The sequence below is a fragment of the Asparagus officinalis genome, chromosome 1 (genome assembly GCF_001876935.1).
Source record: "Asparagus officinalis chromosome 1, Aspof.V1, whole genome shotgun sequence".
NCBI lineage: Eukaryota > Viridiplantae > Streptophyta > Magnoliopsida > Asparagales > Asparagaceae > Asparagus > Asparagus officinalis.
The window spans coordinates 8,730,888-8,747,027 of record NC_033794.1 but is presented as its reverse complement, the minus strand read 5'-3'; the positions used below and the strand labels follow the sequence as shown (position 1 = coordinate 8,747,027).

At 39.2% G+C, this 16,140-nt stretch overlaps 1 protein-coding gene across 2 annotated transcripts; it reads right to left on the bottom strand.

Moving 5' to 3' along the window:
• LOC109848528 (putative ubiquitin-conjugating enzyme E2 38) lies at positions 2,367-14,616 on the bottom strand. 2 transcript variants are annotated; one of them, XM_020418080.1, is made up of 9 exons: positions 14,383-14,616; positions 14,194-14,305; positions 6,810-6,941; positions 6,230-6,397; positions 6,076-6,139; positions 5,345-5,484; positions 5,210-5,288; positions 4,977-5,083; positions 2,367-2,975 (listed from the first exon to the last, which is right to left on the bottom strand). In XM_020418080.1, the coding sequence occupies exons 1-9, from the start codon at positions 14,424-14,426 to the stop codon at positions 2,682-2,684; spliced, it is 1,140 nt and encodes a 379-aa protein (XP_020273669.1). In that variant the 5' UTR covers positions 14,427-14,616; the 3' UTR covers positions 2,367-2,681. The 2 variants fall into 2 exon arrangements, with proteins under 2 accessions (XP_020273669.1, XP_020273660.1); XM_020418071.1 differs by having other exon boundaries at positions 4,977-5,288.

Here is a 16,140-nt window from a genome sequence, read left to right as displayed (position 1 = left end):
TTATTAGACATTTAATTTAATATTTTAAAATTAGTCCCTCAAGCCATTGACATTGTTTTTTTCACCATACAGTGGTTATAAGTAACTGTTAATTCATCAAGAAACACTCTTTATTGTATCAATCCAGATCAAACCCCATCGCAAATGTTAAAAAGAAACGATTAAACAAAACAAGCAGTCGCATCCATTGAGATAGAGCAAATATCCGAGATCCATAACCAAATCGAAGCAAACAAAAATCCCACAGAAAGAAAAAAAACAAGAAACCCTAAGAAGGTACCTCTCTAAAACCTGAGCTTGGTAAAGAACCACCTGTTCTTCCCAGTCTTGAACCTCTCCTCGAACCTCTTCTTGACCTCCTTCGACGCACTCCCACCTTCCCTGTCCCGCGTCTGCAGCGCGTCGGCGGAAGACGGACGAATCTTGGAGATCTCCAGTCGGAAGGGTGTCCTCCGCGGCATCACGTGCGAGTAAGTTTCACGACTCAGAAGAGCCTGACCCTGGACTTCTTGGCGGTCTTGCTTGCGAGGTTTTTTTTTTTCGCTTCCGGAATGACCTGTCTTCGGTAACTTGGCGAACCCGGCGACGAGCCGAGTGGCCGTAGGCGAGGTCGCGGGTGCCGTCGTCGAGATTCTTAGACGTATGACCGGCCTTGCCGTCCCGGCGACAGCGGCCTGGAGGAGATCACCGCCTTGTTCGGCCTTTCAGGAACTTCACCTTTTTGGCCGGCGGCGGCGTGTGACTGGGGGCGGGGGTACGAGGGACTAACCCTAGACGTCTGAATGGTGATGGGCTTTGAATGACATTGGGTCTCGGCCCTCGTTTTAGGGGGTGTTTGGTTCGTTTCCATAAAATAATGGAAATAGAATCCAAGGCAAATAACCATTTCTAAAAAAAAAATTGGATCATACAGGAATTCATAACTTGTGTTTGGTATAGAATGATGAAGTGAAGAATAGGAAAGCATTTCTAAAACTCATGTTTGTTTCATTTCCAAAAAATTTAAGGAATTGTAAGAGTAATTGATAAGTTGTCAATTAGTTGTCAGATTTTCAGCCCATTTCAGAGCTTTAAAAATGGATTTGGTTTTTCCATAAAGTGTGTTGCCATGTCAGCTTTTAAGAAATGCATTCTTAAAAAAAAAAAGTTGAACCAAATGACAGTTTTGGAATCCAAAAATGTCAAAAAACCTACTTTTTGTTCCAAAACTGCATGATTTCCAAAAATTTAGCCGAACCAAACACCCCCTTAGCCGACTAGTTGGGATTTTTGACCCGAAGACCCTTGAAGTTTTTTGTGACACTGAAATTAGCCCTCGAATCATTAAAATTGCTGTTGGGCAAGCTAATCGCAGACGACTTACAAGATTCGGCAACGTAATAGCAAATTCAATTGTTTGAAAATCCTAGCTAAATTAAGCTTTTTTTTTATTTTTCTCTTGAAAACGTTTGCATAGCTCTTTGCTTTTGTCTCATACAACTGAAAGGGTGAGGAGTAGGAATGTTTTTGCACTCGATTCACATAAATTGGTGCGTCTAATAAGATGTTTATATGTTATATTGTAACTCGTTCATCATTAAAAATGTAATAGGCAAGAATTCCTGAATGAGAATGTTGAATACTAGCTCTATATGACATAATAATAAAATATATACTAGACGTGGGTAACGGATCGATTATCATAACAATAAGAAACTAACCGCGGCATTTTTCAGACACGATCGCATAATTAACCGGAGCAAAACCTTAGGTGTCGTTTGGCAAAAGGTTAAGTGAGAGGTTAAGTAAACTTAACCCCTTCTTAACCAGCCAAACACAAAAAATCTATATATGGTTAAAATGAGTTAACTCTCTATAATTTGCCAAACACAAAATATATAGAAATGTTAAGCTAATCCCTTTAGAGGGATTAAAATAAGTTAACCCCTCAAAATAAGGGGTTTACTAATACTCCTATTTAGAAGGATTAAGAGTTAACACTAAAAATGATCATAAGGGTTAATATATAATTTATATAACGGATTAATAATTTAGTCCTTCAGATTATCAAATAGGCTAATTATGTTAATCCTTCTCCTTAATCCCTCTTTATTAACCCTTTGCCAAACGAGACCTTAAAGAATAGAATAGATCATTATGAACTAAATCGCAATAAGTTGGTGGCTAGATACTTTAAAACATATATGTTTTATACACAACTATTTTCTTTTTTGTTTCGTTTCTTTTTTGCTAATGGAGAAAAACTATAGTGATTAGTACACCTATGCATAAATTACAAGGACCGGTAAATTCCGCCACTATCATTTCTTCTATCTGCAAACATTTCTAACATAAGAAAACATAATACGACGATGGCACAGATGAAATGACACAAGAAATCTTGATACCTGAAGTGAAGCGCCCCATAGTTTCCAGCCTTAGAGCAATAACTTTACCTAACTGAAGCAGACCTATACATATCCCCAAGAGGGGGGGAAAGGAACATTTTACCTATAAATACCATCCAACTGCACCTAGAAATGCTATAAAGTATCTAAGCAGTTCCTATAACCAACAAATCAAAGCATCAAAAGAGCAATCTAGATATGCACGTGCCCTAGTTACAAGGTTTCCTCGAACTAACTATAGTTAAGACTGTCTTCTCTCCACTGCAAGATAATTTCTGCATCCAAACAGGTATCTTATAGCCTAAGGGTGGTGTCTGCTGCTCCATTGATGATTCTGTCTTGATTTTGATGAGGAAGAAATCCATCACAATCAGCTCCTTTTGCTTTAAACTCCTTCAACAGGTCATTAAAGAGCAAATTCAGTGATTTTCTGAAGTCAGGTGAACAACTCTTGTCGCCTTCATCGACATCCTGTACACCTCCTCCAGCTAAACATCCAACCTGCGCACCATCCAAGTAAGCCCTACATGCAACAAGGATAGGTCGTCCACGCTTGCGAAAATGACCAGCGACGAAATCTTCAAAATGCTGCAAAGATAACCTGCTTAGTTTATAACAGAGTTGAAAATTGAGAGTCATAACGCAGGTGCAAACAAAGTTCAATCCCACAGCTGAATCAAGATGAATATGTGCAACTCAGTCCAACAGATAAAGAAAAGAATCTTGGGGTAAATTGGTTTCAACTACATATAGGTGGCGATTAATTATTTTAAGTCCTCAAAATGTGTGATTCTTTTGTATTTAGATGAATAGGTGGCGATTAATTATTTAAGTCCTCAAAACTTGTGATTCTTTTGTATTTAGATGTTACCTGTTTATTCTGTAGCTGGTTATACTTACATAGGGAAATTTTCACAATACATGATCTTTTTATCATGACTCAAGTATGATATGTAGATCAAAATCGTGAGGATTCTCTCCCTCATCTGCTCTTTTCTCATCTGTCTCTATACTGGGACGATAGCGTTACACTATCGTCAATAAGGTAAAAACGAATGTAAGCGTAACTCCTGGTACCCTTGAAGAAACAAGAATGATAATGGTCCATAATTAGTGAGACTAGAAGGTTGACTCAATGCATCGAGTATCTGCCTGCAAGTCGGAGCTTTAAGAGATCCACTACATATTGCAAGTCATAAGTTGGAGCTTTTAAGAGATCCCTTACAAATTGCAAGTCACGTAGAGATAAGTTTTCAGAATTTTACTACTTACGATTTGGAGTTCTGGATGTACAATGCAATTTCAGTAGTAATTTTCCATTTAGTTGGAACCTAAAAACTAAAAACTAAAATAAAAAAATCAAGTGATTTAAATTTCTTCTCTATGCATGGAGTAGGAAAATAAAAGGATTGAAAATTGCAAGCTGTTTAGATAACTGATCTAGAATGTTAAGAATCTGATAGACCTTCGCTTCGAAGGGTTTTGAAATGCTTAAATCAGATCTATATGATAATAATTTGTATGCACCAGACATACACCTAAGCAGTACGCTACATTCAACCATGTACTTCATCAGTCAAATTCATTTCACTTTACTTTAAGGCACTTTAGACACTATATGTCAACTTGCATGGAGGGAATTTTCCATTTTTTTATGATTGGACTTAAATAAGAATTAGACAACACTCTTCCCAAAGTGCAAAAGTTTAACTGATAAACCAAGGCAATAATACCCTTACAAATAACCTTATATGTTGTGTCCCAAATAAGATGGGTTAAGGGTATTTTTGGCAATAAATGAGTCACGTGACATTCATGTGACCTTATTAGATTGAAAATTTGAAACGAGGGGTGTTACACTGTTACATTCCAAACTTTAGGGGTTTTTGGGTAAATTACACTAAACCTTCAAGAACTTTCAAAATGCTTTTTTATTTCTAATTTATGGGGATTATCTGCAAAATTGAAGAAATTTATTGGGGGTTTCTGCAATTCCAAAAGTTATTTTGGGGGGTTTAGTGCGTTTTTTGAAAGGGTTTTTTCTGCAAAAGTTATTGAGATTTAATGCGATTTTGAAAGTTATTGGGAGTCTACTGCAAAACGCTAAACATTTTTGAGGGTTTACTGTAATTTACCCTCTCTTTTTTTTATGTGAATCCTACAACCCTTAGAGGGACTTTTTGTAATTAACCCAAAAGCTAACCAACTCTACATGAACCCACGCACACATTATGGGTATGAAGCAGCAACTCATTGCTAAATGCTAAGTGGGCTACCAAGTGATAGAATAGTGGTGAGGCATGTCCTGCTAGTCGCATTGGAATAGCTCGTTGTTTTTAACATTTGGCAGCCAACTTGGAAGAAAATGTTAGATAAGTGCTTCTAGCAGTAGTGTTATTACTACATGAGAAATAATTCACGATTTTTGTTAAGCCTATACGAGTGGTACATTTTTTCTCGATATTCCTAGTATCTTAGTAGAAACATATACTGAAACAGCTGAACCCAATCCCAAAACTGCCTAATAAGACTACCACACACAGAACTTGCACTGCCATATATTACGAAGAGATGTGACATATTACTGACCTTTGGTGGCCTCCGTAGTGAATACAACATTGTCTTGCATGATAAAAGGAAGGTATTCTCATTGTATTCAAAGGAATTCTTCTTCCCGTGTTCTGTGTTTTCAGACCCTACAAATCCAGGCTCATTAAAGTAAGGCTTCGCATTCAGGACAAGAGCTTGAATAGACACTAAGACTTGCAACATGGTTGACTTGGATGCATTCCACTTCTCGCACCCATTGCCAGACCAAGTACCTAGAAGGCTAAGGCAAACCTTTCCACAAGCATATAAGTTTGGATTAAGCCGAAGTCCACCGGCGTGGTAATGTACCATTCTTATGTTATTCAGGTTTGAATTGAGTAAAAGTAAATAAGGGCTCGATCATTTACCGGAGGAGAATTGGGATAATTAGGAGGAAAGTAAACATCAAAGAAGAAGAGACCATCATGATAAGGAGTTCCGGCTGGTCCTATTATAACAGCCCTCAGAATGTCCATCCTATCTTCATAAACTCTGACAAAGATTGTTTCTGTTGAAGTATTAAAAAAAACATGAGGGAAGTAAGACGATATCATATCACTGTCATATGATATAGCACATGTTATCACCCAAAATAAAAAATAAAAAGAATAGACAATTTTTATAACCATTTTTCACTTTGACAAGCTACAAATCTAGACAGCACCATAAAACATCTCGAATGGCAAATAATACTAGTTATAGTGCAAAAATGTTCCAGAATGAAGATATTACTACCGAAGAAACTGTGCTACGTTATAAGCAACTAAAACTATCGGATTAACAACACTGGAAATTCAAATTTCATCTTTTAACATGACCGATTACATCTGGTATTCTTTTTCTACTTTCTTAATCATATGAGATTATATGACTGATAGCTACACTCATACACACCCAAAGAACTTCATGAATGCACACATGCAGTTGAACATAGAGAATATAAAAATACAGGGGTAATGCTTACTAGGTAACCTTGAACAGCGATAGTGGGTGATAGCACAGACTCTGAAGTTTACAAGAAAATAACAGAAAGAGCAAGTATAATCGCAAAATTCATTTTTTGTTTTGAAACATAAAATATACGGGTTTCCAATCTCACCTGGTAAATCTTTCTCCAGGACTTTCCACTCGTGTTGAATCCTCTTTGCCCAATCTTTTGATGTCTGTCATAAATAAGCCTTTAGATGAAGATACAAGAATATACTTGAAACTGGAATAAAAAGGAAAATAAGCCAAAAAGTTTATGAACTTACCTTTTTTGTGATTCTTATCCCTTTGACATTCTCTGGATTTGCATAATAATGGTCATGATTACCTTGAACAGTATCAAACTGTTTAAATGCTTTGAATTTCAAGTCAATTTCATCTTCTTCAATCACGATCTGTGGCTGCATCCTACTTGATTTGTCTCGCACAGGCTTCTGCAAGCATAATACACATCATCAGATCCAAGCCAATCAAAGTTTAGCAGCCAATCAAAGTTTAGCAGCCAAACAAAAAGTATACTCACTAAAAGACTACATCTGTATCAAATTCCAAATCCTGTATAACAGTCATAATCATATTCATACTTATCAGTTATCAGAATCATATCCATAAGACAGTTGAAACCCAGTCCAGATTTCAACATTTTAGAATATCCAGTAGAGCAACGTCAACATTGTCATTGATGATTTATACTTCAACACACTTGTTTATAGGCTAACTCATTGTATAAATCATACATTGTTAAATTTGCACAAGCAAACAATACAGGAACTTTTTAAGGTAAATTAAAATTAGAATCAATTCTGATCAAGAAAACTTTGAGACACAAAATGAAGAGCCACATACCTTTACTTGCTTTTCAAGATCCTTGCCACGTCTCCTAGACTGTTTGTCCTTATAATCCAAAGAACTTCCATCAATAAACATGACTTCTGGATCATCATCTTTATCCACGTCAATTACCTCACGAGGGACAACCTAGAATACAGAAACAAGGCAAGTCCACAAAATATATATCTCCTCTATGAAAAAAAATTAAGTCCAATATATTTTGCACGGCAGGTTAAATAGCAGCATAATTGAAAGTTAAAACAAAAGAGAACAGAGAAATCATCACACTGTAATGAGGACAAATTTCCACCTTTTTATGTTATGGATTGTCCTTAGGATCTACAAAAGGCAACAGTTACTGAGTTTCTTTGATTAATCTCAACGCAATAGATTATTATTAGGCTTTATGGAAACAAAAGGATTAGAAAAAAAATGGAGGGAGGACACAAAACAATAAACACCTCAACAGAAAAGACCTTACCTTATGCAGAAAAGACCTCAACAGAAAATACCTTACCTTATGTAGAAAAGACCTTACCTTATACAGACGGACACTAACTCTGCCAAAAGTTCAACAACCTAAATTTCACTTATACATCAAACACAGCGCCTCAAACAGTTCAAAGTGACTTCAGTTTGTGACTAGATTTAGCTAAAAACACATCAAACCAAGAATATCCTTTAAAATTACCGTGATGTGAGTAGATTATGAAAGCAAAATTATATGTCTGGAAAACAGTGATTACTGCATTGTTTCAAGACACTTGGTAAAAGGTTCATAGCTTTAAGGGACCTGGGGAAGTTTTCTAAGGCACCTGAGGAAACAAGCTGCTCTATTTAATCTATAATGTGTTACCAATCAATATGACCTTTACTGTACACCCTTTGCATAAAAGGGCCATGTTGAGTAGCATACTTCAGTTAAAAAAAGAAGTTATACTCCTATTTGAAAGACCCATCACTTGAAGGTTTTTCCCCCCTCAGCATCAGTTGTTGAAGCCTTATATGGTTCATTCGTCATCTGCCTAGATGTTCTTTTTCACCACAAGAACAAAACTGCATCTCCCCAATGCCCTATTGATGTTGTTTGCGTACAAATATACTTAATGACCCAAGATCTCATTCTGAATTAAAGTTTCAGAATGTTAAATGTAGGGGAAAATGACTATCAATGTAACTTGTGAGTAAGGAGTTTGCACTTTGGCAAGCTGTTATTTGAAAAAAAGGCAAGTGGAACAAAAGAAATAGCCATTTCAAGTGTTTAATTACCAGCTTCCTTGACTCTTAAAGTTGCCACTTAAGTGATTAGCCTAAGAAGTGGCATGGCTTTATTTATTCCGAAACCAATGTTTACACTTATCAATTACAGAAACACCATAACTGTTGGGGAATACCCGGGGCTATGCTAAACCCCTAGAACAGCAAAAATACAGTATAGAGAAAAGTACACTAAGATTTATGAGGTTCGGCAAACTTGTCTACGTTCTCGGGAGCTACACAATTAATTTCTTATTAATTAACAAGAAATTACAATGCAAGAGCAGATCTCAAACTTGAGATCTCTCAATAAATACAAGTTTGTTACCGTAGCTACAGTAATAACTCCTCTCTTTAAATCCCCTTTCAATAAATTCCCACTTCTTTAAATTCTTCCCTCAAAATCTCATGAGCTGAAGAGAAAGAAGAGAACCGGGAGAGGAGAGAGAAGGAGCCCTGTCGTCACTGAAAGAACGCGAGGAGGAGGAGAAGCTGCACAATCTCGTGCTCGGGGTTTCCCTTTTATAAGGAAACCTTGGCGACAAGCTTTCGCTAGCCATGCGCGCGCTCGACCTCGCCTGCGGGCACCTTGACCTCGCTTGCAGCAAGCCACCTCGAGCTTGCCTAGATTTTGCGTCGACCTTGCCTACTTTACCCTCATCGACCTCGCCTGCATCACCCCAAGCTCGCATGCGGAGTTGCATGGCCTCAAGCTCGCCTGACGCAAGCCTTGAGCTCGCCTGCAACTCGCCGACAACCTTGTCTGATCTTGAGCTCGCCTGAACTTCGACCTCGAGCTCGCCTGACGATCTTCTCAAGCTCGCCTGACAGGTTTGGATTCACACACAAATCCAACAATCTCCTACTTGGAAACCAAACCGTCGCCAGCAGGCTATCTCAACAAACACATTCTCCTGTGTGGTGTGGCTTCGCCCTCATCACCTTATGCATGAAGGCTAACTGAAGTTACGCACAATTCCAGTTCTGAATGATCACCGTATTTATTAACATATCTGCTGGATTCTTACTTCCTGGAATCTTTTTCAGTTTTAACATGTCATCTTCCAACAGGGATCTGATAAAGTGTTACTGAAGCCCAATATGCTTCGTTCTAGAATAAAATACGAAATTCTTAGCCAAGTGAATCGCACTCTGACTATCACTGTGCAAAACATTCTTCTCATGTTTGAATCACAACTCTGTTAATAAACCCTGAAGTCATATCATCTCTTTACTGACTTCAGTCACTGCTACATATTCAACTTCTGTAGTGGATAGAGTGACAATCTTCTGTATATGTGACATCCAACTAACAGTTGTAGTTCTGACAGTGAATACATAATCGGTGGTGCTTCTTCGGTGATCGACTTCACCTCCAAAGTCTGCATCTACGTACCCTTACACTTCCACATCTCCCTTACCAAAGTACAAACATCTCTGTGTAGTGCCTCGTAGATACCTCAGAATCCATTTGACCGCTTCCCAATGAGCTTTTCCTGGATTCGACATAAACCGGCTGGCCACTCACACTGCATGGCCAATATCTGGTCTCGTACAGACCATTACGTACATCAAGCTTCCAATGGCTGAGGCGTAAGAGACCTTAGCTATACTCTCTTTCTCTTCTTCCGACTGAGGAGATTAATCCTTTGATAGACGAAAATGGCTGGCCAATGGTGTGCTGACTGGCTTGGCGTCGCCCATATTGAATCTTTATAAAACACGGTTGATGTACTCTGTCTGATATAACTGCAAAGACCTCTCTTCTTATCTCTCGTGATTTGCATTTCAATGATCTTCTTTGCTGGACCCAAGTCCTTCATGTCAAACTCCTTTGACAGTTGCTGCTTCAAACTTTTGATATCATTCATATCTGCACCTGCAACCAACATATCATCAACATACAGTAGTAAGATCATATAATTAGACTGATATCTCTTGAAGTAGCAACATTGATCGGCGTTGCACTTCTGGAAGCTGTCAAACTTCCTGTACCACTGCCTTGGGGCTTATTTCGGGTCATACAAGTTCTTCTTGAGTCTGCACACCATGTTCTTTTTTTTCTGAGAAACCTTCTAACTGGTGCATGTATATCTCCTCTTCTAGATCTCCGTGAAGAAACATCATCTTCACGTCTAACTGCTCGAGATGAAGATCTTCAATAGCTACAATATTCATCACTGTCCTGATAGTATTTAGCTTTACCACGGGAATAAAAATATCGGTGTAGTCAATTCCCTTATTTTCCTGGAATCCTTCAACAACTAGCCGGACTAAATATCTTTTGGAGCCATCATGCTCCTCTTTTACCCAGTACACCCATTTGTTGTGGAATGCCTTCTTACCCGTGAGCAACTCAGTTAGTTCTTACGTCTGATTTAAGATGAGAGACTTCATCTCATCTTTCATGACAAGCTCACACTTGCTCGCATCTCCACTCTGACAAGCTTCATCATAGCTTTTAGACTCCCCTCTATTTATCAGCAATAGATAGTTCATATATCTCATGTTGGGTATAGGAGGACGAGAAGATCTTCTTAATATCGGAGCTGGTGCGTCGAACTCCTGTTGCTCGCATCTCCACTCTAACAAGCTTCATCATAGCTTTCAGACTCTCCTCCATCTGTCAGCAACAGATAGTTCATATATCTCCTGTTGGGTACAGGAAGACGAGAAGATCTTCTCAATATTAAAGCTGGTGCGTCGGGCTCCTACGCACCGTTCTGTCCAGCAAGCTCTTCTGGTTGAGGACCTTCTGCATTGGGTTCTTCCGAAAGGTTACTCAGGACATCATCTGTATCTATAAATATTGACTCGCTCTCTGAGTCATCTGTCTTATGCATGTCCTTGTACATCACTTTCTCGTTGAATATCACATCTCTGTTCCTGATCACCTTGTTATTTTCGTTATCCCAAATACGGTAGTCAGACTCATCTTCACCGTAACTGATGAAAGTGTATTTTTTAGACTTGGGATCAAGCTTATTCCTACCTTGATCACTAACATGCACATAAGCTACACAATCGAAAACTTTGAGATGTGAGAGTTTTACCTCCTTTCCGCACCATACATTTTTTGGTATTCTGTGCTCCAATAAAATCGATGGACCTCGGTTGATCAAGTAAATTGCTGTGTTGACCGCTTCTGCCCAGAACTGCTTCGGTAGGCCTGACTATATACGAATGTTTCTGGCTCTTTCTGTCAACGTTTTGTTCATCCGCTCAACTACACCATTGTGCTGAGGCGTGCCGGACACGGTTCTCTCCATTCTGATCCCGTGCTCAGAACAGAACTTCTTGAATTCGGTGTTTTCATACTCACCGCCATCGTCGGTCCTGAGCTTCTTTATTCTCAGGCCGTTCTCATTCTCGATCATGGCTTTCCATCTCCTGAAAGCCTCAAATACTTCTGACTTATGCTTCAGAAAATAGACCCACACTTTTCGAGAGTAATCATCGATATAAGTTACAAAATAGTGTCTCACACCAATGGACGCGGTGGTGGTTGATCCCCAAATATCTGAGTGAACGAGCTCTAGCTTCTCCTTCCTATGGGATCTGCCACTTGTCTGAAAACTGACTCTCTTCTGTTTTTCAAGTATGCATTCTTCACATATGTCCATCTTCACTGACTACAGTTCTGAGAGTTTTCCCTTTGTGTGCATGATTTTCATCCCCTTCTCACTCATATGACCGAGTCTCTGGAGTAACAACTTTAAAGTCTCATTGCTTGCTACAACTGAGATTAAACAACGTACATCTGCTGTCATATATAGGGTACCAGCCTTCTTGGCTTGGGCAATCGTCACTGCGCCCTTTGAGATCTTCCAATTATCTCCATGGAAGGTCGTAGTGTATCCTTCGTCAGCCAACTGACCTACGTATATTAAGTTCTTTCTCACGTTGGGAATATGTTTGACATCCTTCAGCTCTCATATTGACCCATTCAACTTTATTTTCACTACACTTTTGCCCACAATAGCACACGGTTGATCATCACTAAGGTATACATATCAAGATTTTTGGGTACATACTTCTCGAAGAATTCTTTCTGAGAAGTAACATGGAACGACGTTCCAGAGTCTAACATCCAAGACTCTTTCTTGTTTTCCAAAGAGCATATCAATACGTCGTCTCCTCCTAAGGTGGAAGTGACATTCACCTCTGTCTTCACCTCCTTCTCCTTCTGTGCACCCTTACACTGATTCTTGTAGTGTCCCGTTTTCTCACAATTCCAACACTTGACAGCCTTCGAGTTGTTGCTTGGATTCCTGGATTTGGACCTCCTATCCTTTGATCTACCTCTGAAGTTTGATTTGCCTCGTTCGTTTCCTCTGGTTAAATTTTTATATCTTGACTCTGTATGTAATACTGAAAAGGTTATAGCTTCACCTGACTCTCTTCGTCGGATCCCCTCACTGAGAACCAGATCACGAACGTCGTCGAACTTTAACTTGTTGCTTCCCGATGAGCTACTTACAGCTGTGACTGTAGCGTTCCAGATTTCTGATAAGGAAGACAAAAATATCAACACTCGAATTTCTTCATCAAACTCAATTTCAACTGAACTCAATTGGGTTGTGACCATGTTGAGTTCATTGAAGTGTTGTGCTACTGAAGCGCCTTCCGTCATTCTCAGATTAAATAATCGCTTCATCAAATGAACTTTATTTGCAGCTGATGACTTCTCATAGATATTTAAGAGTGCTGTCATAAGACCCGTCGTGGTCTTCTCATTCGTAATATTGAACGCAACATTACGAGTTAACATCAATCTGATAACTCCGAGGGAAGGTTCCACTCATCTACCTTCATAGAATCCGGTTTCTTTCCCGAAAGGGGTTGATACAGATTTTTCTGATATAGATAATCCTCTATCTGTATTTTTCAGAATCCGAAATCTGTTCCCTCGAACTTCTCTAATCTCATATTTTCTTCATCTGCGACCATCGCTCCCACTTGAATCTGATTTTCACCAAATCATTTCAGGCTCTAATACCAGTTGTTAGGGAATACTAGGGACTACACTAAACCCCTAGAACAGCAAAAATACGGTATAGAAAAAAGTACATCAAGATTTACGAGGTTCGACAAACTTGCCTATGTCCTCGGGAGCCACACAATTAATTTTTTATTAATTAACAAGAAATTACAATGCAAGAGCAGATCTCAAACTTGAGATCTCTCAATAAATACAAGTTTGTTAGTGTAGCTACAGTAATAACTACTCTCTTTAAACCCCCTTTTAATAAATTCCATCTTCTTTAAATTCTTCCCTCAAAATCTCGTGAGCTGAAAGAGAAAGAAGAGAATTGCAAAAGAGAGAGAAGGAGCTTTGTCGCCACTGAAAGAACGCGAGAAGGAGGAGGAGAAGCTGCACAATCTTGTGCACGGGGTTTCCCTTTTATAGGGAAACCCTAGCGACAGGCTGGCGACAGGCTGTCGCCGCGCGCTCAACCTCGCCTGCGGGCGCCTCGACCTCGCTTGCAAGAAGCCACCTCGAGCTCACCTGGATTTTGCATCGACCTCGCCTGCTTTACCCTCGTCGAGCTCGCCTGCATTGACCCAAGCTCGCCTGCGGAGCTACGTCGCCTCAAGCTCGCCTGACGCAAGCCTTGAGCTCGCCTGCAACTCGCCGACGACCTCACTTGATCTCGAGCTCGCCCGCACAATGCTCGAGCTCGCCTGAAGGAGCTCGACCTCGCCTGAACTTCGACCTCGAGCTCACCTAACGATCTTCTCAAGCTCGCCTGACAAGTTTGGATCCACACCCAAATCCAACAATAACAACAGTCACTACAACATGATGCAATTGTAACCTTAGATTGCTCATTGCACAGTAGAAAATGGAAGTTAAGTATATCAAACACAACATCATGTGCATGCCCACAAGAACCTCTGAACTCTTAATGATGATATAGAGTTAAAGCTTAGCTTAAACTTTAAAGTTCAACTATCAAAATAGAACTTTGATAAGTTTCTAGAAATCAATTGAGCACATGATCCAAACGTACGAATAAAACAATGATTTAGCTATACAAAACAAGACTATCGACAACGTAAACGACAAGATAATCTATCGGGCTGCAATCAACCGATTTTATTAAAAAAAAGATTAAAAAAAGATTTTCTTTTCATAAACCTGAGTTCTCCTTCTCTTCTGATTACTTAAACTCCAAGAAGAAGTCGACGGCCCCGTTAACTCGATCACGTCAGGGTCCTGATACGACGAACTCCCAGCAAAGAGACAAAGCCTGCAAACAGAATCCGTCAAAACTGACGGAATCAGTACAGAAACGTTCGTAACCCTAACGGAGATTGATCTTCTTACATGGTGCTTTGAGCGGCGAGCTCTGCTGCTGGCGGCGGCTCCATCGGGACTGGAGCAATGCAGGCCGGCGATCTCCTCCGATGAGAGGTTGTGATCGGTGATGGAGGAGGCTAGGGTTTTGAGATTGAGAATTTGGGAGGAAACTTTGGGAGGAAATTGGGGGTAAATGAGGAGAGTGAGAGAGGGAGGAAAATAGGAAAGAGAGACCGATGGCGTTCTCGCTTCGAAAGGGGCTTGGGCTTTCTCGATAGTCGATAGTGTTATGTTTATACGTTTGTCACATTTTGTCAATTCCTCCTCCACCTTTACTTTATTTGGGATATCTGAAAAATCTATTCTATTTGCAGATTACTCCCTAAATCTGTATATCTTATGGGTATTTTATTACTTGGGGGTAGGGGTGAGCACGGTTCGGTTCGGGTCGGTTTTTACTAAAATTTGAACAACCGAACCGAACCACCTACAATTCAAAACCGAACCGAACCATTACAAATCGGTTCGGTGCGGTTCGGTTCGGTTTGTTCGGTTCTAACTTCATCAAGTATAACTTCACTTCAATTTATCTTTTATATATTATTATTACCCTATGCCAACATGTATTTGTTTTTTAACTTCACTTCAATTTATTATTCTTGCTCATGTATGTATACTGTTTTTAAGTGAAGTAACTTGTCCTTTTGGATTAAATACTAGACTCTGACGTTGTAATTTTTTAGTAACGGACTTGCTTTGTCTTTGTGTAGCAAGCTTTGAGTTTGGTCTTTGTAGAGACAAAAAAAGGAGCTGACTCATTAGAACATTGGTTATGTATGAATCAATTCCCTGCAACTGCTATTCATGGTGATCGGACATAGTAATAAACCCACAAATCAAAGGCACAAATATATTCGGTTGGTTCGGTTCGGGTCGGTTTGAAAAATTGTCAACCCGACCCGAACCGCCTTACTCATAAAACCGCTTTTTTCAGGTCGGTTCGGGTCGGTTCGGTCGGTTTTTTCGGTTTGAACCGAACCGTGCTCACCCCTACTTGGGGGTACAAAGAAACCGAATTCGAATCTAATACCCCACTGTTCATATTCAAATTGAATAGGAAATGTTTTTTCGAATTTGACTCGATTAGTTTTCGAATATTCGGCAACCATTTGTGAATATTTATTAACAATGTTCATGTAGTTTTTTCTATGAATTATTCGGTTCATGTTCGATAGATATTCAGTAAATATTCGTTACCCTATCCTAGCCTTGTAATGCAGCCAGACATAAATACAACTGATGAATATGCAATCTAATGATAAATATAATAGTCACGATAAAAGCCTACTTACATGAGAGACTATGTGTCCCAAAAACTTTTGGGATCCATAGAAAATGAAATAACTTAAATATGTTTTAAGTGTAATACATAAAGGAATATTATTAAACAAATTAATCTATTATACCCATAGCTATTCTATTCGTTTATGAGCTGAATATTAAAAATATTTGTTTATTATAAAATAAACTATCGCATTGAATATGACCGGATATTTAAGCGAATAAATACTAAACTAACTTCATTTCTTTCAAGATTTCCTCCACAGCCTCCATTGTTCCTTTGTACTGATCCATTTCCCACTGTTCTGGTGCTTCTTGATTTTTGCATATAGCAGGAAAGTCTTTTGTCCGTCCGTTCACTTTAACATTGATTTCCAGGGGCCAATTAAGGTAATCGCTTCCGTGATTGTTAAATATTTGATTTGTTTTCCATCCCCATGTGAC